The sequence below is a fragment of the Delphinus delphis genome, chromosome 3 (assembly GCF_949987515.2).
Source record: "Delphinus delphis chromosome 3, mDelDel1.2, whole genome shotgun sequence".
NCBI lineage: Eukaryota > Metazoa > Chordata > Mammalia > Artiodactyla > Delphinidae > Delphinus > Delphinus delphis.
The window spans coordinates 103,043,046-103,066,517 of record NC_082685.1 but is presented as its reverse complement, the minus strand read 5'-3'; the positions used below and the strand labels follow the sequence as shown (position 1 = coordinate 103,066,517).

At 34.0% G+C, this 23,472-nt stretch overlaps 1 protein-coding gene across 7 annotated transcripts in view; it reads right to left on the bottom strand.

Moving 5' to 3' along the window:
- Window positions 1–5,920: 5,920 nt before the first annotated feature.
- TMEM161B (transmembrane protein 161B) overlaps window positions 5,921–23,472 on the bottom strand; it is a 70,721-nt gene continuing 53,169 nt past the window's right edge. For 5 of the 7 annotated variants that reach the window (XM_060009181.1, XM_060009177.1, XM_060009179.1 and 2 more), the window contains 7 exons: window positions 19,088–19,239; window positions 18,583–18,643; window positions 17,943–18,083; window positions 14,953–15,066; window positions 10,851–11,025; window positions 9,752–9,848; window positions 5,921–8,583 (listed from right to left, as the gene is read on the bottom strand). In XM_060009181.1, the coding sequence (XP_059865164.1) occupies window positions 8,306–8,583; window positions 9,752–9,848; window positions 10,851–11,025; window positions 14,953–15,066; window positions 17,943–18,083; window positions 18,583–18,643; window positions 19,088–19,239 (1,018 nt within the window). In that variant the 3' untranslated portion in view covers window positions 5,921–8,305. The remainder of the gene's footprint in view (window positions 8,584–9,751; window positions 9,849–10,850; window positions 11,026–14,952; window positions 15,067–17,942; window positions 18,084–18,582; window positions 18,644–19,087; window positions 19,240–23,472) is intronic. The other 2 variants (XM_060009175.1, XM_060009176.2) reach the window with 2 other exon arrangements.

Here is a 23,472-nt window from a genome sequence, read left to right as displayed (position 1 = left end):
GCTGTTTCTAGTTGGGGCTATTATGATTAAAGCCGCTATGAATTTTCTTATCAAGTTTTTTTGTGAGTGTGTTTTTATTTCTCTTGGGTAAACACTTAAGTGTAGAATTGCTGGGCTGCTGGGTAGCTGTGTTTTTAGTTTTATAAAACACTACCAGAACTTTTTATAAAGTGGTTGTATCACTTCCAATGTGGCTGCACCACAAAGTATCAATATGAAAGTTCCAGTTGCTTCATATTCTTATGCCCATTTAGTGGTGTCAGAGTTTTAAATTTTAATCATTTCAGTGGATACATTCTGGTATCTCGTGGTTTTTTAATTAGCATTTCCCTAATGACAAGTGATGTTGAGTGATACATCTTTTAAAATAATATATGAATGGAAGGCTGTCTCTGAACAGACTCTTGGTGGGGTAGAAAAGGTCCCCAGTAAAAAACTAAAACTTAGAAGCTGGGGCCTTTCACTTCCAGCCAAGGTGAAGTTAATAGAGAGCAGATGCACTTTTTAATTTTACAGAACTAAAAAACTGAACAAAATACATGAAACAACAGTTTTCAGATACTGAACAGGGAGCACAGGACAGTGATTCCTGAGGGAAAAAAAAATTACAAGGTGAATTCTGCTCCAGCTTACTGACTGAAGCGTTCAAGCCACAGCTCTGGGGGGGGAAAAACAAAACAAAAAAACAAAACCTTAAACTGAGCCCAGTTGTCTCCGTGAGTTGTGAGAACCCGGTGAGGCAACTAGAAATCATAGAAGAGTATCAGAAAGGAGAGCTGTAAAGAGAATGAGCTCTAGAGATTGGCAGTTCCTTTACATCTTCAGCTGAGTTCTGATCAATAGATGCATTTGAGGAAATCACGCAATGTTGGGGGAAGAATCACCAGAAAGGAACAGGCACAAAAATCCTTAGGACTCAAAAAGGGGTAGGGATAGTTCCTGTTCCCACCAGCCAAAGTGAGAAAACTTTGCAACACATGGGGCATTGGTGGAATACTCAGAAGAGTATTTCCTCAGTAACGGGTAAAAATTAACACTAAATTAAAAGCTGCTCTCATTTTAAAAGCAAGCCTCAAAGAGTCAAAACTGTCTCCTAGGTTTCCAAGTAACTTAGCCACATTCCAGAACAAAGCTCAGAAATATTTAAAGAAATACAAAAATATCTAGTACCCAACAAGGCAAATTTCAGTGTCTGGCTTCTAGTCCAAGATTTTCAGGAATGCAAACAAGCAAGAAAATATGAACCACAATGAGAAGAAAAATCAATCAACAGGCACAAGGTTCAAAGTGATACAGAAGATGACATTAGTAGACACAGACACTGAGTTAACTGTTATAAATATATTCTATATGTTCAAGAAAGTACAGTATAAACATGTTAAGGAGAGACATGGAGAAAATAAAAATGACCCAAATTGAACCTCTAGAGATAAAAAATACACTGGATGAGTTAAATACCATATTAGACACTGAAAAAAAAAAAGAAAAAAAAAAGTAGTGAACTTCAAGACATAGCAATAAAAACTATCCAAAATGAAACAGAGGGGGGAAAAAGAACTAGAAAAAAATGAACAGGGTATCAATGAGTTGTGGGACAAATTCAACTTTTTTTTAATAACAGACAAAAAATGTTTTATTGTTCTGCAAGCCAGTTAAGTAAGTACAAACACCATACTTCCAAATTCTCAAGTAAAGTGACAAGACCAGAGAGTGGTCTTCCATTAAAATGCTAAAACTGAAATCTACTACTTCTGCCAAGAACTTTAATATTCTCAAGCAGAATCAATACTTTAAAAGGCAAAGAAAACTATTATCAAATTTACTGCATATGTCTGATCATATAATTGAAAAGCCTTTTGTGGCTGACCCAGGTAGTACTATTAATATTTTATGTAACCATCCTAACTTTTAAAGATCTAACACTCTTTTCTTTCAACACTTTCTTCTGCAGAAAAAGCTACCAAAAAATTATTGTAAAATCCAACAGTGCATTGCAACTGTGTTCCTACTTCTTTCCTCAGGATGGAAAAATTAGTCCGTCTTTAACTTGACCTGAGATAAAAACCTAGTGATCTAAGAACCTCAATGAACTCAGTGCAATAAATATAAGAAACTGTAATAAGGACTACCATATTAAAATTGCTAGAGATTAAGCACTTTTCCATGTGCTTTTTTGTTAACTGTGAAGTATCTATATTTCTTGCCCATCCTTTGTTTTGTTTTTTTTAAATCGTTCTTCATTTACCTTGAACATTAGTCCATTGTCTCACATTTTGCAAATATTTTATCAAACTATGACATGTTTATTTTCTTAACAGGTTTTTTGATGAGCAGAAACTTTTAATTTCTTTGAAATTTTATTTGGGCTGGCTAAAAATTTGTTTCGGTTTTTCCATTAACATCTTACAGAAAACCCGAACAAACTTTTTGGCCAGCCCCAATAGCACTAAAATAAACTTTCTGGTTAAAATGGTTTGTGTCCTAAGAAACTTTTGCCTACCCCTAAAAGTATCAAACTATTCTCTTATGACTTCCTCTAAAAACTTTATAGTTTTAGCTTTTACAATGAAAAATATGGTCCCTCCCTCTTGAATTAATTTTTGTGTGTAGTATGAGATAGGGATTGAGGTTCATTTTTCTAAATGTGGATGCCCAATTACTCTAGTGCCAATAGTTGAAATGACTGTTTTCCCCACTGTTGCAATGTTGCTCTTTTAAGATTTTACTACTAAATTTAAAAAACTGTTATTAAAATTTTTTAAATAAAATTTTGTTTTTTTCTATAATTCAATTCTTTTTTTTTTTTTTTTGCGGTACGCGGGCCTCTCTGTTGTGGCCTCTCCCATTGTGGAGCACAGGCTCCGGACGCACAGGCTCAGTGGCCATGGCTCATGGGCCCAGCCGCTCTGGGATGCGGGATCTTCCCGGACCGGGGCACGAACACATGTCCCCTGCATCGGCAGGCAGACTCTCAACCACTGCGCCACCAGGGAAGCCCTCTATAATTCAATTCTTTCTCTGATGTAGCTATTCCATTTCAACAGACAATTAAGTTGACAGACTATCAAGTTGACAGACTATCAACTTTAGACATCAGCCACTTGTCCAAAACAGGTACACAGACCATCTCCTATAATGATGGAAATTTAAATACGTGGAAAAAAATTACATTTCACGCTCTAAGGAATTGTTAAAAATAGAAAAGACAGAATGAGCTTACACATATAGGGTAAACAAAACACTATTACAATAATTCCTATATCTTATCATTACTACTTACTCAAAGTAGCCCTACTAACACAGTTTCATTTGTTTATTAGTCTTTTGAAATTTCCTATTCATAAGTACAAATTGTTTCACTGTAGAATTACAGAAAGAAAATACATTCCAAACAAACTAAATAGATTTTAAAGCTAATTTTTGTATAGAGCACTATTTTAGAAATATATATCTCCCTCATATTTAATACTTCAGCAATGGGTACTTAATATATTCAAACTGTGCTATATATGTATTTAAATTTTTGATAAGATGTTATTAATCCAAATTCGTCCTCAGCTATGCTACCCTTTGCATAATTACATTTGTGTAACAGATTATCTGACAGATAAAGAACTATGGGTAAAATCTGTCTGCCATATACATATCATATTGTCTGCCAAATGGACATATCTTCAACTCTTTTGCAACCCTTTGAGTCTTTAAAAGTTCTACTGAAATAAAATGTAAAAATGTCCAAATTAAGTTAAAAAGCACTCGACAGAAAAGCTATAAAAAGGAGACTCAAGAGATTATACTTATTGCATATTTTAGTTCATTAGTAAAGAAGCAGCATTTAATTCAATGGCTATAATCCTTCCTATACAATGCACCAACTGAAAAGGGGAATATACAATATTGTCCATTTCTTAAAACATTTCTTTAGTGACCTCACACTTAGCAAAGTCCAAGTAATCAGGGTGTTTTGCTGACCAACGAACCACAGTGATATTAGAAGAAACCCTATGATGGTACTCATTTTCTTCAAAACATTATTCAGAAATCATCTTCTCAGTGAGGCTTTCCCTCAACGCTCCATTTAAAATTTTATCCCTACCCTCCAACTTCATTTTCCCCCTTCCCTGATGCCCCCCCATCCCCTGCCTATTAGATCTTATCACTATCTAACCTATCCCACATGTGATTCATATTCATCATTGCTTAGTGCCTGCATTTGCCCACTAGACTCTTAGCTCCTGGAGAGCAGGGATTTTGATATGTTGTTTACTGCTGTATGTAGGGCAGTTTCTGGAATATTATAGGCACTCAATACATATTTATTAAACAAATAATTGAGTACAAACCAAAATACTCCCGGAGAAAATGTTCTTTGTAAAGTCATTCTCAACTAACAATAAATAAATGTCCTCTAACTAACATGATCTGTAACCATTCCTGAAGCCAAAAACAGCTATTCATTTTTCTCATGCTAACATAAACAGAAATAAATATCAGATTTGGAAATGTATAGCCGTACATTTAATGTAAACTATTTATTTTATTTTACATGTGATAAACCTGAGGTCAATAGTGATGGTAATTCAGTTTTGTTTAATTAGTATCAGTTAACGCCTAGTAAGTGCAAAAAAAACAGATAATTGCAGGAAGAAATGGGATGAGAAGAAATGCTTCCTGATTCTTAGATCAACATTCTTGCCAGAAAATTGTGCTGCTACTTCATTTATAAAATGGGTAGCCTTTTGCCAAATGGGAGAAAGGAGGGGAGTAGCTACGTACAGGGAGTTATAAGGAAAAGGAAAAAAGAAAAAAACAAAAAAAACAACAATAGGATAGAAAAATACAAACTCTCTGAATCATTAAAGATAGGCCCTTCCAATGTAATCTTCTGTAGCTAAAAAGGAGTTCAATGGTAACAAAATAGAATCATATGAACAGGCTATATCTGGTTTTCCTTTTTCTTAGGTACAAAATAAGTAAAGTGTTTACCATTTTAAAGAAGGGAAAGGTTACTAACACAACATTGTAAATCAACTATACGCCAATGAAAATTTTAAAAAAGAAGGGAAAGGTTGACATTAGCTCTTTGATCATCCTTAATGCCCATGTCAGAGTTTTCAGGGCGTATAACCAGCTCATCTATAAACTCAGGGTATAGACATAACGCGACAAATGGGAATTAAAAGATGAGATTGTATGACTATTTGAGACACTGAGTTCAAGCTCTAGGATCATAATCTGATTCTTTAAGCCACCTAAAGCTCTGTGAAGACAAAGGATGATCCACATTCAAAAATCACTTAGTTTTATTTTGCTGAATAGAGCCATATACCACGACAGACCATTTTCAATTATGTGATGGCTCAGAAAGTGTGTATGAATTCAGAGAATGTTGGGACCCCATGCTTTACAATACTGAGAAGTTAATCTTTCATTTGAAAGAATAAATCTATCCAGTGAAGTTCCAATTACAGATTTCATAATGAATTCTACTTATTGCTTCCTGGACCTATCAATTCCATTAATAGATGAATATCTCTTCTGAATCAAAACTCAAGAAGAAATGTCACTATTTTACCAATGATATTTATATTAGAAACAGTAAGACAATGAGCCCACACTGCATGGATGCACTGGTCATTTATGCATAACACTGAAATTCTAGGGAAAATACCAAAGATAATCAAAATGCATGCGGTATTAAGACAAAATTATATGCTTTTCATTTCAGACAAATCAATGGGAGTAGGAAGGAGAATAAGCTCTAATTTTTATAGTGCAATGGGCGGGAGTGGGGGTGGGGGGGTGGGGAGGGCTGGAACCAACAAGTTGTCAAGCAATATTCTACAGATCATAGTAAAAGCAAGATTTTACGGGTTCCTAGTTGACTTGGCAAAAATATAAAATAAAAATAACTGACTTCTGAAGCATTTATACTGACTAAAGCCCAATATAAAAAACAAAAGATCTACTGGCCTAATTTGGGGTATTCAAAAATATTATTTGCAATCATTTTGCAACATATACATGTATCAAAAATCATTATGTTGTACACCTAAAACTAATACAACATTATATATCAATTATATCTCAATTTAAAAAATATTACTTGGTTTACATAAAGTACAAACCCTTTTGCACTTAACATAATTCTTGGTACAAACACAACATGCTTAAATAAAAGTTAGTAGTCGTAACTATCATTCTCTCAAAATTTGCTTTAAAAGGCTAAAAAAACCTAAACCAACTCATCACTTCAGTTAACAAGCAGTTTGTGTAAGTTCATAATATACTTAGGGAGAATTCAAGTTTAAAAAGAGTCAATCAACAGTATTTCAAAAATACGTTATTCCATCCAATAATGAATTCTATTCCTTTCCCTCCATATTACTCCACTATACAATCACTGAAAATCAAAATAATAACTTTAATTATAACTTTCACAGTATAGCTTTTTAATAAGAATGGTTATAAATACCAGGTGAGATTTTTTGCAACTCCAACATGTAAGAACTTTCATAAACAAAATAAATGTCACACTTCACTGTAATCTTGTTATAAGATACTTATTTTAGTGATGCTGATATCTCAAGATATATTTGGAATGCTGCTTTTGGAAATACACATGAACTATCATTCTATATTATATTCACAATTCATTTCAACCAAAGAGTTTTATCCAACTTAAGCATTTACTTTATCACTCAGTCTTATTTAAAATATCATCTATTTTCAAAATATTTAACCTACACCAAAAGACAAGAACTTGCTGTACTGAGATTATTCAAATGAATATGAACCACAAGCCTTCAAAGTAATTCCAAAAGAAGAGTTTCAAAATTGCTTTCAATAGTGACAGTAGCACTGAAACATAATACATAGCCTCTCAAGACAGTTATATGAAAGAATATTTACCAGTAAATTCTATTCATTTGGGAAAAAACCCAACAAAACTGTTTATCTCTTATATTCATTCCCTATGGAAAAAAGCATCCCCAAAATTTACTTTTTTTCCCCATTTCATTTGAATTTTTCATTCGAATTACTTTAATTTCTGCCCTATAAAGTAAAAACACTACAAATAAAATAAATAAAAAATAAAATACAAACACTACAAATTAAAACAAGTCCTATTTAACATAGGTTTAAATAATACTGGTAAATCTGTCAAAAGGTTCTAATTATTTTTAAATGACAGAAAAAGAATTTTAATTTGGCAGCAACCACCTAAGTATTTATAAAATCGGAAGTACTCTCACACATAGGCAATACAAATAAATCGCTTGCTCAGATGAATTTTCAAAATGTATTTTAATCTCGTTCCAGAAAGAAAGAAAATTTCTAGATACAAATACATCTCATTCAGTCACATTTTAAAATACATTCAGCAACTTAAAATATTATAAGAACCCAATATTTTCATCTTTTATAATCTCAATATATTATATATTTAATATATAATATATATGTACAATACATACAGGTAGTCAGCAGGATTACAAAGTAATTTTTTAAAAGTTTGATCAATATTGATAAATATCTTTAGACTATTAAAAAGAACTATATTTAGGATCATAGAATAAAATAAAATATGGGCAGTCCAAACCTAATGGCAAGACTGCAAATGTTCATGTAGCCAATTATTTTAAAAGATCCCTCAAGTTGGCTAGAATGCATTTTAAAACAATATTCTTGCTACTCTCAAGCAGCAGTACTTGTAGATATTAAGCATGTACAACTCCATTAAATTTAAAATTACTATGCAGCTTTCTTTACTGTAATATACAGTAGCTATTCCTTTCTGTTGGATTTTGCTGTTGTTGCTGTTTGAAGGGTGACTCGCATAGTACCAACAGAAGTGACTTTAGCTTCTTTCCCTCCTCTAAAGCATGGCTCAGTTTGAAGATTGTTCTATAGGCAGCCATTATGAATATTAACAGTACCTTAATACCATTAAGAGCAACCAATCAATAACTGGAGTCATATGAGAAGTTTCAAAGACTGATGGAGGTTTCTGTAAACCAAGGTCATCAGAAGTATTACACTTGTAGATAGCTCTCTCACATCCATTAATACAAGGAGTTAAAATTCCAACGCCACAGTATAGCAGTTAACAATCTATTCTATAATTTTAAATATTAATACCATTAATCCACCCTGAGAATACAGAGGAAGTATTTGAAACAAGATATTCTGATATGGTTTTCCTTCCTTTGTATTTGCTTTCTTCTGGTTTTTGTCAGACCTTCAAGGTACGAGTATCTGAATTCAGAGTGTGACTTCGATATCCTTTTTTGTTAACTGAGATTCACGCCACAGTGAGATACTGGTGATAGAAAAGCCCAAAAAGGCTTGTAGAAAAGAGACAAGCAGCAATCCACCAGGTCAGAAAAGACAGAAGTCCTCGAAAAAGCAGAGGAGTGAAAATGTTTTTTAAGCTGCTCAGTGCCACTGTTATTTGTGTAACAGTTACCTTCATCTTCCCATCAGCAGATGGTAATTCAGAGTAAACAGAATTGGAGGGTGGACTATTATCCACTGGCAAGGTAGAGATAGATTCTGGATAAATCCCCCAGGAATGATTACCTAGAAAATTCAAGATGCAAATAAAACGTGAAAAGTAATTCCAAAGCTCGTTATTTAGAAAAAATAAATTCTTTAACTTATATTTAAAATTAAGAACAAAAAGTTTAGTGGCACAACAAATTATTCAATGTTGAAAATAAAGTAAAATAATAATCTTTCTACACACCTGGGGAAAATTCACTTAACTTGACCAGATTATAATCTAACCTTATCAGTAGAGGTGCACATAAAAGCTAAAATCTAATTTACTTTTAATTAACTGCACTAAAATCTGGTAAAATAACAAAAACATTTTTTTTTCTTGTATAATCTATGAATCAACTACCTCTAATGGAGTGACAAGGACAGACTCTATAACTTCTTAGAATCTTTTCTACCTCTAGAATATCAGAATAAATTCTTTCTCAGAAACTCTCTCTGATGTCAATGTGAGAGATTATTAATAGCTTCCAGAAATATTTTTATCATATACTTTCCTATTTTGGATAGAAGATGTGTCACAGAATTTACAACTGAGCTACTCTTTTATGTTCCATAGAGTCCTGAAGGACATTTACAGTTCTACTAAAGCATCTATAAGCCCACCCAATAATGCTTTTAGTTCCTTTGGCTTCTAAACCCCCAACACTGGCAGACTGCCTGACCTAAGCAAAGAAATGATCAATACAACAATAGATTCTTGAGTAACACCACAGATGGGCTGGATTGCTTAGTGAACAGACTTACAGAAGAACTTTGTTCTGCCACTGAGAAATCTTTACTCTATCAACGTAAGTTATCTGAAGCAGAACTCACCAAAGGGTTCTGTAATTCATAAGTTTACAAGTACCTTGTAATAATTTAAATGTTATGCACTAACAAAATCTTAAATCACTCTCTTACAACATAAAATATTAAGACAAAAAGTGCTCACTCCAGTTACTCAGAATTAACCTTTAGCAAACAATTCTTTTAACATTGTAAAACGATATGGGCCCGAATTTTCAAAATCAAGATGATCAATCAATGAATCAACTTCCACAGCTTAAAATTTCGTATGTATCCTCTTAAAATTTTTAAAGAGAAAAACAATTTTAAGAGGATTATTTCTTTGTAGGTAACAAAAAGCATTATTAACTGTAGGTAGAAAGTAAAGCAACAAGTTTCCCAGTTGTCAGGGTATGCCTACCTAGAGTTTTCAAAAGCAGGGTTGTGTGAAGCAGCATGACCAGAGGAGCCACATACTGCAGTGCAATGACACAAAGGTAATAAAAGACTCGAGCGACCTGCAACCAACAACATTCTTAAGTTTCTAACACGGTTGACATGTTATGAATGAATTAAACTTTCATATAATTGTCAAACTGAATTGCTTAAGAGATGAATAATCCTTTCATGAGAAGAAAGCTAAATGGTAATAAATTTGTACTTCATTATAAATGCCACCAGACTGACTTCAGAAAGGCTCAGTTCGAAGGTTCTTTAAAATGTGAAAATATTAAAATAAATTCCTTAAAAATATTTCTTAAGTGATTAATACAAATTGGAGAAACAAAACCACTAAAATTCAAATTGCTTATATTCACTTACTATTTCACATATAAAACAAAATGCTAAAATCTCTAAAGACAGACACCTAAAATATCAAACTAAATAACAATAACACTCATATATGAGCATAAATAAAAACATTAATCCCCATTTATATTCGACTGAGGTAAAACTACAAAGTATGAAAATACATGAAAGGTAAAACATAAAAAAAGTTGTTTGAATCTTGATAGATACTTCTTACAATGAAATTTCGAGATTAAAAAACAGAGGACCCAACACCACATTTCTTCAAAAAGACACGATCAGGTTATAGGTCCAGTCCATTATAATGGTAGATGGATTCCTAGCACCTTCCTTCTCTGGAATCCCCATTAAGTTAAATTTTATGCTTCATGTTCAAGTACTTGGAATAATGTTAAAAGGAATACATTTAGTCACTAAAACTAATATTTCCTACTCTTTAAGTCATAAAGGCTATACAATATATTGTGATGTCTTTCAAATCAATTAGGGGAGTCCCATTTACCAAAAGTAGATATACCACAGCTTTGCAACCCAAACTGTATGATACTTAATGTACTTAAGGCAAGAAGGGAATTGAAATCCTTTCTTCACCTAGCACCAAAATCAGATCAAAGTCTCTGACATGTCAGTCTAAGATTATCCCATCTATTTATAGTCATTTACAACTCAGTATTTGCTATTTTTCATTTTGACTGCAGTATAAAACTTACCATTTTCTGAAGCTCAACCGTGCTTATTCGCCCTGCTTCTTTCTTCATCTGATCCACACATTTCTGGGCTAAGTTTAAGTAAGCTTGCAGGTGACTACGCATCATGGCCAACCGCAAAGCACACAGCAGGATTATTAACCAGAGTCGCAGAGTATCGAATGTAGCTTCTGTCATTCTACAGATCAAAAAGTTGATATGGTGCTCTCAAAGACCAAAATATGCTAGCATGCTAGTTATATGTGTTAATGTTCATCATTTAAGATATAGGGAAATCTAGACTTAGCTACAGATGGAGATATAAAAAGTATCCCACTCTACCACAGACTTACCTGCATGATACTTTCACTTGCTTAACAGACAAATGTATCATGAAATAAAACAGTACGAGATAAATCTAGCAGAACAAAGTAGAGCAACACTTGGGATTCTTTTCTCTAACTACGCTCCTCCATGGGGGGGGAAAATGGCTATAAAACGAAAAGGGAAGTTGGGTGCTCTTAAACTGGAGACTATGAGAAAGAAGGAAGGAAACCAGAGGAGCTTGCGGAACTATCAAGTTATCAACCCATCTATTTCTGGCTAGAGTTTTGTTTGGTTATATAAATACCTGAGTAGGATCTTTCACTCTGCTGAATTCCTGATTGGGATCAAGAATTCTGATATACTGACAAAATCAGATGTTCCCTAAAGGACTTTAGAAAGAAGACGTAAATTCTGATGTCCTTTTGGGGTCCACAGTTTCTGCTTTGATAAAAGATAACATTGTAATTTGAAAATAATGCCTACCCCATGCCTGACTCTATTCAAAGCTCTAGCACACATCAGGCGCTTAATATGTGACTGTTGAAATGTGTGAAATGTGTGATCTGCCAGACAGGATCTGGAATTTATAGGCGTCTCCCCCAAATTCTTAAGACCATGAGGGTAGTATGGATGGCTATAAAGAAGACCAAGTGGAAAAAGATAAAAAACCTTACAACACTTTGCTCCAAAATAGGCTCCATTATCACCCCTTCCTTCTGTCCAGTGTAAGCACCTAGGAAAGGGACTAAAACTACAATATAGAAGTTGCCTGTGGAAATAAAGTTGAAGAACAGTACAGGAAACAGAAAAGGCAGAGAAGATGTGAAAGTGTATAGTTTGGTTTGAACTACTTATGAAGTGGAGGGAAAATAGGGATGGAACAAAGGCTTTATTATGTATGTTCTCTTTTGGTTTCCTTTTTACAAGGTCATGAGTGAACATGGACATAAAGCTCCAATAGAGATGTACTGTTGGTTAGGAAGCATAAAGGCATAACTTTTTTTTTTTTTTTTTTTTGCGGTACGCGGGCCTCTCACTGTTGTGGCCTCTCCCGTTGCAGAGCACAGGCTCCGGACGCACAGGCTCACGGCCATGGCTCACGGGCCCAGCCGCTCCGTGGCATGTGGGACCTTCCCGGACCGGGGCACGAACCCGTGTCCCCTGCATCGGCAGGTGGACTCTCAACCACTGTGTCACCAGGGAAGCCCAAGGCATAACTTTTTATCAATACATTTACACTGTAATGAACAATGAGATTAAGGTATCAGTCATGTGAGACTGACAGTACACAAAAGTCAAGACCATCCACAGCCTTGAACCTTTCCAGGGGCTTACAGACAATACTGTGCTCCCTGGTGTGGTACAACCAGGAGGCTTGACTGGCAGTATTCTGAAGACAGCTATTACGCATGCTTTGAGGGAGACAGATAACAGGAATGAAGTGAATGGTATAAGGCAGTGAATCAAAACATATCTGCTCTGTTTATGAAGAGTTCAGGATTTAGATAACAGTCCCTAATTAAATAGTACTGCTAACTCAGATTATTTAACCAACTTCATAAGGATTTGGTAAGTTGAAATGATGGGGTATCTCAAGAAAGAGTCTGAGCTGGGACAAAATATACAGGTAAAGAACAGGCAGAAGAAATTTCTCCAAATTCCTGAAGCCATTCTAGGGTTCACCACATATGTTCTCTTCTGGTTTTCTTCTCACAAGGTTACCCACATATGGACTCTGCTTGCTCACATTTTATTTTTTTGATGCCGAAGCAGAACACATGGGTGGATGAGTTTAAATATATTTCCAGATTGAAACTGCATTCTATCCATTTTTGCTTCTGACTACAAATAAAGGCCTTTAACAAACCATTTAATCCACATGACAGACGAAGAACCTGGGATGACGGGCAGCCATTTCTAACATGGACTTTGGAGTTTAAACAAAAATTAAAAATCACCTGTCTAATCACTTAATGTAATGATCTGACAAATAAAAAAAGAATAAAATGGAGCAGAGATATGACTGTAATTCTGTTTCATTTATGAAGGTCAGAAAAGGGAATGGGACAAAGGAAATAAAGCTATAGGAAGAGGACTCTAGGTCTTCATGTGCAACAAAATTTTTCCTGTTAATTTAACATACCAAGGGGAAAATTCCTTCTTCCTACTTCCTTTAAGCATAGTATTCACTACTAATCTGTACATAGTTTTGTAGGCTACAAGTGGGGAAATGAATATTGGTATAACTACTAAATGCTTTACATACACCAGATCTGGCTGAATAACCTTAGCCAAATTATTTAACCTCTGAGTCTGTTATTTCATCTATAAAATGGAATGAGAACAGCGATCATAAATAGAGAATTACTGTAAGAATGAATGAGATAAAATATGTAAAATATCAATACCCAGCATAATAACTGGTATATGTCACAAATGCTAGTTTCCTTGTTTTCTTAATTAAACTAAGGCAAATATAAAATCAGAAAACATAATTACAGAAGTATAAAATCCAACTTCCATGATCACACTTCAAGGAAGGACTAGGAATGCTTTCAGCATCAAAGATGTGGGTTAAAAGTTTATCTGAGATTTGGTCTGGAACCCTACGATCCTTGGGATTACTTTTAAATACTCAGTGAACCTGTCAAGTTAAAATTATCATTAAAGCTTACTTGTGTGGGGGAAAAAATGTTATGACTTCAATGTATACTTTCTTAGTTCAATAAGATTAGGTGTTAAAAAAAAAATCATGGTCATCACCGATTCTACACTTCAAGACAAATTTGTACCAGGATCTAAAAGAAATACATAATATAAAATGCATACTGTGGAATCATTGACTAGTCAAGATTTTCTATTTTAATTTTGATGAGGCAAAGCAGTGAAAGGAACATTTATTAAGCACTTACTTCCAGCTGGTTGCATTACATGTGTTCTTTCATTTAATTCCAATGATAACCTTGTGAGGTGGATACTATTATCTTCATTTTCCAGATGGGGAAACAGAGGTTCAGTGAAGTAAAATAATCTCCCTCAAATGACAGTTTTAGTGAGGATCAGAACTGGGGTTTGAACCAGCTCTGCCTGAATCTTTTTATTACTCTAACATAGTTCCATAAGGCTAATGAGTTAACATATCAAGTATAGTTATTAATGCCTTTTAATAAATTGTTTCTATGTTACCTTCCTCTGTTAAAATACAGTTGTCTAATTGGGGAAATAGGACCTAATATTTGATTAAAATGTTAAGGTTTTATTTTTAATTTTAATAGCTATGATGATAATATTGTCATGTAGAAAAATATCCTTATTTTTTAGAGATGCATACTAAAGTTCTTAGGGGTAAAAATGTTATGCCTCTAATTTACTTGCAAAACTACTTCATCAAAAAATAAAGCAAAAAACAGTGAAGCAAATATGGAAAATGTTAACAACTCTTAAGGGGCTAAATATATGAATTTCCATTTATACTACTCATTTTTTCCTCCATAATTTTCACAATTAAGAAAACAGTAGGAGAAATGTAGTGTCTTAAAAAAAGCAGAAAAACTTACAACTGTACAAGATAATATTAGTGCAGAGTAATAATCATCCAAAACCATTAATGAAGATCACAAAAGGTAAAATGATGACTTATAGTTTCTATTTTATAATATATTTTTAAACATTTCTATTCATGTTTTAAAAATAGTGTCCTAATGTTATCATTAAAAAATGTAAACACAGTAAATAACATTTTAGAAAAGTTTTGATTATATAATGAAATAAAAATTAGCCCCCAAATACCCATACTTACAAAGGGACACTTTCTTTACCCAATGGTGGGTTCATAATGTAGTCTTTGGTGATTGGTTTTACCCAGAGCAGAACCATAAATAAAGGTGCCAAGAAGTTGATATGAAGTAATGTTCTGAAAGTATTTAAGAAATAAACATAAAAATCCAGAAACAAAATACACTAATAAACTACAGAACCTTGGGACTTAAAAAATGAAGGTAGGAACTTATTTTCAGTATTCTATATTAAGGTACTATTGTCACCATTATTTTATATTTATCACTACTACTTAACACTGATTTGAGCCCTTGTAAAAATACCTCATTATTTTAATTGTTCAGAAGAGAACATTCAGATTGAGGAAAGTTAAATGACTTGCTCATGGCAATATTACAGGTTAGAAGGAGATCTAGCACTAAAATCTAAATCTGTTCACTCCTATTCTAGTGTTCTTTAACAATCTCCTACTGTATCCCTGATTTAATACACTGGTACTTAAATGATTCTCTAACTTTGCACAATCAATGAATCCAATGGATTTTCAGTATAGGAGTCATCTTTTGATACTTTTCAGTCCAGCTAAAACAAAGTGCCTTCTCATTATTTACAAGCAAGAGACAGTGATTAGCAAGGTCCATAACACTAGAAGGCATATGGCAGACGGAAGCTACTGCAGCAACTTACTTATAAATGAGAAAACTTTCAATATGTAATGAACATGTAAAAGGTCTTAATTACATTGTTAAAATCATAAATGACTCACATTTTTATTTCTTCCTGAAGCATTATGAACATACCTGAAATTAATTTCCCTATCCTATAAAAACCAAGGAAATTTATATTTCTCCTACAAGGCAAAATACCCAATACAGCAAAAGGTTTCAGGTGTGAGATGTAATGTCATTGTTAATTGTCGTCCCAAGTTTGTATCCTACAGAGATAGATGACTGGTAAAGACTGTCCTTATTTCAGAAAGACAAAATTCTTCAGACTATTTTATTACCATGTACTGCTTTTATTACCAACCATGCTGGGGGAGCTAAACTGGAGGGTTTAAAATACACACACACACACACACACACACACACACACACACACACACATTAAAATACCACTACAGTGCAAGTGATTTATGTGAGCAAATGGCCAGATCAGGAAACCATGAACACCTGACAGGGAGAGGTGGAACTCTGGTTCTAAGCTCTGGCACTAAAACAAGTACTACTGCCTGGCCATGGGGGTAAAGAGAATGCTGCTCTTTGTGCCAGTCATGCTGCTCTCACAACAAAACTAGCTTCCCACACCCTGTATCCGGGCAGGTGTGTGTGTGTGTGTGTGTGTGTGTGTGTGTGTGTGTGTGTGTGTGTGTGTGTGTGTGTGTGTGTGTGTGTGTGTGTGTGTGTGTGTGTGTGTGTGTGTGTGTGTGTGTGTGTGTGTGTGTGTGTGTGTGGCAGGGGGGCGTGGGGTTGGGGAGTTTGCAATACACTGCATCCGGGCACGGGTGGGGGGGGGGGCGTGGGGGCGTGGGGTTGGGGAGTTTGCAATACACTGAAAATAAAACTCCAAATTCCCAAAGGGAAAAATCTTAAGAAGCCACATTTTACTGAGAAGGAAACTAAAATGTGCCCCCAACCCCAAACCACCACTAAATGCTTTAAATGTTTTTATAAAGTGATTCTTTCATCCCACAGCCTGGGTAAACCATCGGGTGCAGGGGAAGAAAGCAGCAGTATTAGGTATGCAGTGTTGCTAGGGAACACTCTAGTATCAAGGAGCAGCCCACAGCGGTTTCAGTAGCTGGTGAAGGGCTCCCCTCCACCCACTCTTTCAGCTTATTTAAATCATAACACTGGGGTTAGTGGACTGAAGTGTGTGTGTAGAGAGGAGGGGGAGAATCAGGTTTTGTTTTAAAAGGAGCCATTAGAGAGACGGATGGTGGGAGAAAGGCAGGATGTAGCCAACAGCATGCTGAGTAAAAGGAGTGGAAAAAAGGGATGAAGGAGTGTGTACTGGGAGGTAAGAATAAATAAATACACACACAAAGCAAATAAAGAAAAATGGAGGTAAGGAAAAACACAAAAAACTTTCAAAATTAAAATAAAGGAAAATGACATAGGTAAGAGATAAGAATGTGAAAAGACTAGAGAATCAGCATCATTAAATATCGGCTTTTAAAGAACAGAAATGTTAGGAAATATGATTACTCAGAGAAACTTAATGACTATAAATACATATATCAAAATGGAATATTCTCAACTTAGGCTTCTACTGCAAAACAAAAAGAGGACTTGGAAATTTGGATCTGGATATGAAATGAAGATAAAAATCTGTCACTCTGCCAAGGTGTCCACACCACCAACAACAAAAAATCTGTGACAACCACAAATAAGATAGTAAATGGGCTCTGAACAATATGCAGAGATTCGAATACGATTTCTCCATTTGAAAACTAAAATAGTAATCTATGATATTTAACACTGTACGGTATTAGCCATCCCGAACTAAAATAATCTTGCAAACAGATCAATAATATAAGGAAAACAAAACATTCCTTATGTATACAGATTTACTTTCAAAACATTTTTAAATAGAATACTTTAAATAAAAAATATTAAATTATTTAAATAAAATTATATGAAATTTAAATAAGTATTTTTAACTTAAAAATTCTGATTTAAAGAAATTTCCATAGATCCTTAGATTAGTGGCAAAGATTATAATATCATAAACATTCATCTCTGAGTTCAAAAGAACTAACATAAATACTGATATTTCCATTTTAACAGATAAAAGAGAAATTTAATAATTTAGTGGGGTTTTTTTACAGAGGACTTAAAATTTAGAAGTGAATGAAAGAAGCTTGCTTATAGTAGAAAGAGGAAGAAGTGTGACATCAAATGATTATTAATTTTCAATACAATAATTTATGATTTCATTACAATAATATACCTTCATTAAGATGAAAAACATATATTTATCTGCATGTGCTTATGTACATTTTCCGCTTACTGTGTAATTTTTTCTGTTGCCAAATTCAGGGCATCCAGATGCATTTGAGCCAGCCGTAATCCAGGAAATGTCAAAAAAGCCCCAATGAGCGAACAGAAAATAGCCAGGAAAAATTTGAAAGTAAGTTTTGAAACAGGACCCCTAAAAATAAAATTTTTAAAAAAGCTGATAAACTTTTGAAGTTAACTTTCTAGAAATTTCCATTCTTCTAATCAATTACTTTACAAACCACAATAATAACAGTAATACAAACAAAGTAAACTCCTACAAAAAGACTGCTCTTATTCAATCATCCATAAAGGATTTTGATGAAGTATAAAGTAAATCAGACATCTCTTAAGCCACAGTTTTAACAATCTAACCTACATGTTCAACATAGAAAATAACATGCGATTCATAAATTTCATTTAATCTCTAGTAGAAGAGGAATTAAGTTAAATAAGAGCAAATTCAAATGAGAATTCTATAAAAGATACTTTATACAAATGTAAAAAACATGAGTAAGAATATTGCTAAAAAAGAGACAGTCCTACTTAAAAAAGAACTCCTTTCACTGATTAAAAACAAAGAACCACTTATAGTAAATGCTATTTTACCAAAAATGGAAAAAATTAAATCTGAATAATAATTAAAAACTTACTGAGATTCTAAACCTTGCTTTTCAAGAAACTGCATCGCACTGTCTGAAAAATTTGTAAACCCTGTAGGGGGAAAAAATTTACTCTTATCATAGGGGTAACACAGAATCTTTGGAAATAAAATGCTAGAAAACAGAACATCTTAAATTTTGAAATGATGAGCATAGCTCTTTTATGTGCTAATTAGTATGTCATAATGCAATAAAATTTAGTTATTAGGAGAAATAGTCTTTGAAAACATCCCTTTGATATTTGTACATTCCATGAGTATGCATAAAATTTGCATCTTTATCTGTGTGCATCTTTATCTAACATTAGCATTGGTGAAACTTATTTAACTTTAAGGAAAAAATGGGAACAGCATTTTTGGAAAAAGGTAGCAAAAGCTTAGCTAAAAAAATAAACAAAAAAAAGATCTTAAGAATAATAAAGGTTAATTATTTAGAACATTACAGAACATACGCCTCAAAACTAATTTTAAAAACTTAACAGATATGAAATTATTACCTGTTTCGAGTCCAAATTCCAGATAGTTTTCTGTTACAATCAAGACTGCCATTGCTTTCACAAAGAAAAAAAATCCAAAGGTAACACAGACTGATCTTTCACCACCATCTTCTACTTTAAAATAGTGTGTAGTTAATGAAAATAGAACTTTGCTGCAGAAGGAAAAGTTCAGGAAAAACCACAAATAACTTTGTGGAACTTAAACACAACCATCTTTACAGGGCCTGAACTCCAATAAAATTTGACTACAACATTCATTTTGATGCTACAACATGCTTATCTACAAAGTGCCGTTTGGAAGTAAGTGAAAAACTAATTAAAATCTGAATAGTCTTCCAGAAAATAAGACATAAAAACAAAGCAAATCTAAGTGAAGTTTATAACATTTTTAAATTAATAAAAAGTGTACATACATATACTAAGCTGTAATTAGGGAAAGAATGTATTTCTACTTTATCTAACTCAAATTTACTAGGAGGTTATTACAATAATTTTATGAAATAGGTTCTCAGTGAAACTATTATGAAATAGTTCTCAGAAAAGCCAAGGTACCAGTTATCTTAGGGAACTACCTTTTATTGGGTATATTTGTCAAGTAGTTTATATTTAGAATTAAACACACATCATAGGAATCATCTGTAAATCATCCACTAATTCAAAATTTGAGAATTACTAATAGCCAATGTGTAAGCTGTGGCACAAAAACTAAATAAGCATCTAGGATCAGCATTTCACAGTATGATAAAACAAAATACTTTAAACAAGTTCCTGTTGAGTACTCAAAAACAACCAAAGGCTCAACATGCTCACCTATTTTTAAATATTTAAATTTTATATGAAAGTACTAAAGAGACTATTTTATCTGAGCCTTTCCCCCCTTAGTAATTAATCAAATCAAGAGCAAATCAGTGGATGATCCATAGCTAGAATCCAGATTTCCATTATACCAAATTGTTCTCCTTGAAAGCATAAACCCACCAACCAAAATAAGGTGCTTGGCCAAAAAAATCTAGAAAAGCAACTTTTACATTAATTATATATCAAGCATAGGAAGTAACAGCAGCTGTCATTTAGTACTTGCCAAGTGCTAAGCATTACCAATTAACTCATTTCATCCTTACATTAGCCAACTATTATCATTACTTTTCCAGACTTTAAAAAACTATGGCACAGATAGGTTAAATAGCTTGCTCAAGATCACACAGCTAGATCAGAGGCAGTTGGGATTTAAATCTAGGCACTCTGCATCCAGAGTATGTTCAGCTAACAACTTAGTATACTGCCTCTAAGATACTGTATACAGCACCTAAGCTATGTGGTAGTTAGCAGCAACACATGAAATCATTTTCAAAATAGAGCTGCCTTGACAGAAGTAAATAGTTCAAACATCCTCACAATCAGAAGTATTCTTTTTTTTTTTTTTTTTTTTTTTTTTGCGGTACGCGGGCCTCTCACGGTTGTGGCGTCTCCCGTTGCGGAGCAACAGGCTCCGGACGCGCAGGCTTCAGCGGCCATGGCCCACCGGCGCAGCCGCTCCGCGGCATGTGGGATCTTCCCGGGCCGGGGCACGAACCCGTGTCCCCTGCAGCGGCAGGTGGACTCTCAACCACTGCGCCACCAGGGAAGCCCAGAAGTATTCTTATTAAGGAATGGATGGGCAAGGATAAGGACGCTCGTCCTTGCTCTTTAAAAGGAAGATGTCCTTTGCTGCCTATTTAAAATATGCTAATATAGTTATTACCCAGTCTCTATTAAGATCCTACCTAGGATACTGGATATTAATGTAGAGTCCCAGCTGCTCTAAAGCTTACGGGCACCTACCCTAAGTACGCCAACATGAAGGTAATACAGACAGATGACTTTCTTGCATCTTTCAAATGCAACTTGAAATAAATCTCTACTAGAATGTAAACTCCATATCAAGGATTCTTGTCTCTTGCGCACTAGTTAGAGCACCAAAAGAAGTGCCTGGCACATAGTAGGTACTCAAACAATCAGTGAACAAATTTTGCCATAGAAATAATGTTTTACATGGTAGTTTAGGTAACCTGAAACTATTAATTCTATGCTTTAACGGTAAATAGACCTTTTGAAGAATGAGATAAAAACAATTCTTTCTCTGGGATAAGATACTCAAAGTAAAAAAATAATATAGAAAAAGTTTTAATCTAAGATCTGTTTTTATCAGTGGTAATAACAAAAATAAAAATTATTTACCACTCAGGGTTATAAATTTAAAGGATGTTCTAAGTTTTATAAAGGCTTAGGCTTTGTTTTCTTAAGGCTTATTTAGAAGATAGTTCCCTCTTTTAAATGTCAAAAAATAAAATGAAGTATAAGAATAGCTCATTTTTATCCACCTATTCCTGGGGCAACGAGGCCCTCAGAAGTGTGTGATGGGAAGTGTCTTTATTAACCTCCTTTAGTCAAGCACCTCATTTTTCAATGAGTATCATCCCCCTTCCTGACTTTCACTGTTCTCACCTCAATTAATCCCACTCTAGCTAATCTCCCTTTCACACAAACCTCTCTGCTCTTTCTCAAATTCCATGATTCAAGATAAATACTCGCTAAAATTTATTTTCCTAATTACTTACTAGCAATAGAATTATTTTCTTTGGAAAAATATGTGGTCTTGTGTGCTAATTATAGATCAAATGAACTTTCATGGGCTAATCTGAAAGGAGATGCCATTTATAGCATTATTTCTCTAAAAAGAAGATTATTTTATTTCCAAGCATTTCAGAATACAATCTACATGCAAGGTGAAGGTACAATCTAAAAATTGCTGTATTAGGAATTTATTTCAACTTCTTAATATATTTCTTTACAGACTACTATAATATTACTTATAATGCTACATTCTATAAATTAAGTACCTGATTTCCTTTTAAGACAAACAAAACCAGATCATGAAAAGCTAGATGATACCCTATTAAGTTTTTGATTAAAAAGACCTCTGCATGTTTTCATATTTTCTATAACAAATACATGCTTTAGGATCCATATAACCAGAAATACTATAGAACTTAGGCATACACCTGAAGACATTTACCAGGCATGTTACTTTCATTCTAAATGTCTTCTTAAATCAACTATACTCCAATGAAAATTTTTTAAAAATCAATACCTTTGTTATTACGTTTAGAGAGAACTATCTTTTTTAAGAGATTTGGAAATTAAAAATCCATATAGTTGGGGCTTCCCTGGTGACACAGTGGTTAAGAATCCACCTGCCAATGCAGGGGACACGAGTTCGAGCCCTGGCCCGGGAAGATCCCACATGCCATGAAGCAACTAAGACCATGCGCCACAACTACTGAGCCTGTGCTCTAGAGCCCACAAGCCACAACTACGGAGCCCACGAGCCTAGAGCCCATGCTCCTCAACAAGAGAAGCCCCCACAATGAGAAGCCTGCGCACCACAACGAAGAGTAGCCCCCGCTCGCTGCAACCAGAGAAAGCCCGTGCACAGCAACGAAGACCCAACACAGCCAAAAATAAATTAAATTTTTAAAAAATCTATATAGTTGAAAAAAATAAAAATGAATGTCTTCTTATATTTACCATAACTCAGGTTACACAGTCAAGTATTTGAACAAATTACTTCTTTTTTAATTAATTTTTTTATTGGAGTATAGTTGATTTACAATGTGTCTTTCAGGTGTACAGCAAAGTGAGTTATACATATACATATATCCTCTCTTTTTTAGATTCTATTCCCATATAGGTCATTACAGAGTACTGAATAGAGTTCCCTGTGCTATGCAGTATGTTCTTATTAACAAATTACTGCTCTAATGTAAAAATTAAAACTAATAAACATGGAAATGCCACTGGTTTACATTATTTCCTCCACCAAATATTCAGCACCCTGACACAAGGTTATCTTGCTCAATTTAACTCTGCAGTACTCTGGTTATAGAGTACTGCAATACGCAGATATCTGAAACTCTACTGAAGTAAAAGAGCTAATCCACATAATAATAGATGTCAGTTTTTCTATGATATTGAACATCAGGGGAAAAGGGAAGCTAAATTATTTTACAACAAGGGAAATAAATCCTCAATTCTTATATATCTGTAAAACCAACAATCTTTGCAAATTATAGTAAGAATTTAAAGAGTGATATTTACACTCCAGTTCTTACTTTGTAATGAAGAATTTTGTGGTATTTCCATGTCTTATTCCTTCGAAATTCTTTCTAAAATCACCTAACATTATTGTTCAAGTTTTCCCTAAACATAGTTGTCAATCCTCTTCCTATTTTGGCTAACAACTACTAAATCATTTATAAGCAATAAGACTATACTACATCACTGCAGAAGTTGGCATGATTTTGTTATATTAAGCTTAAGTAGGGCTGTCAAATTGATAGGATGTC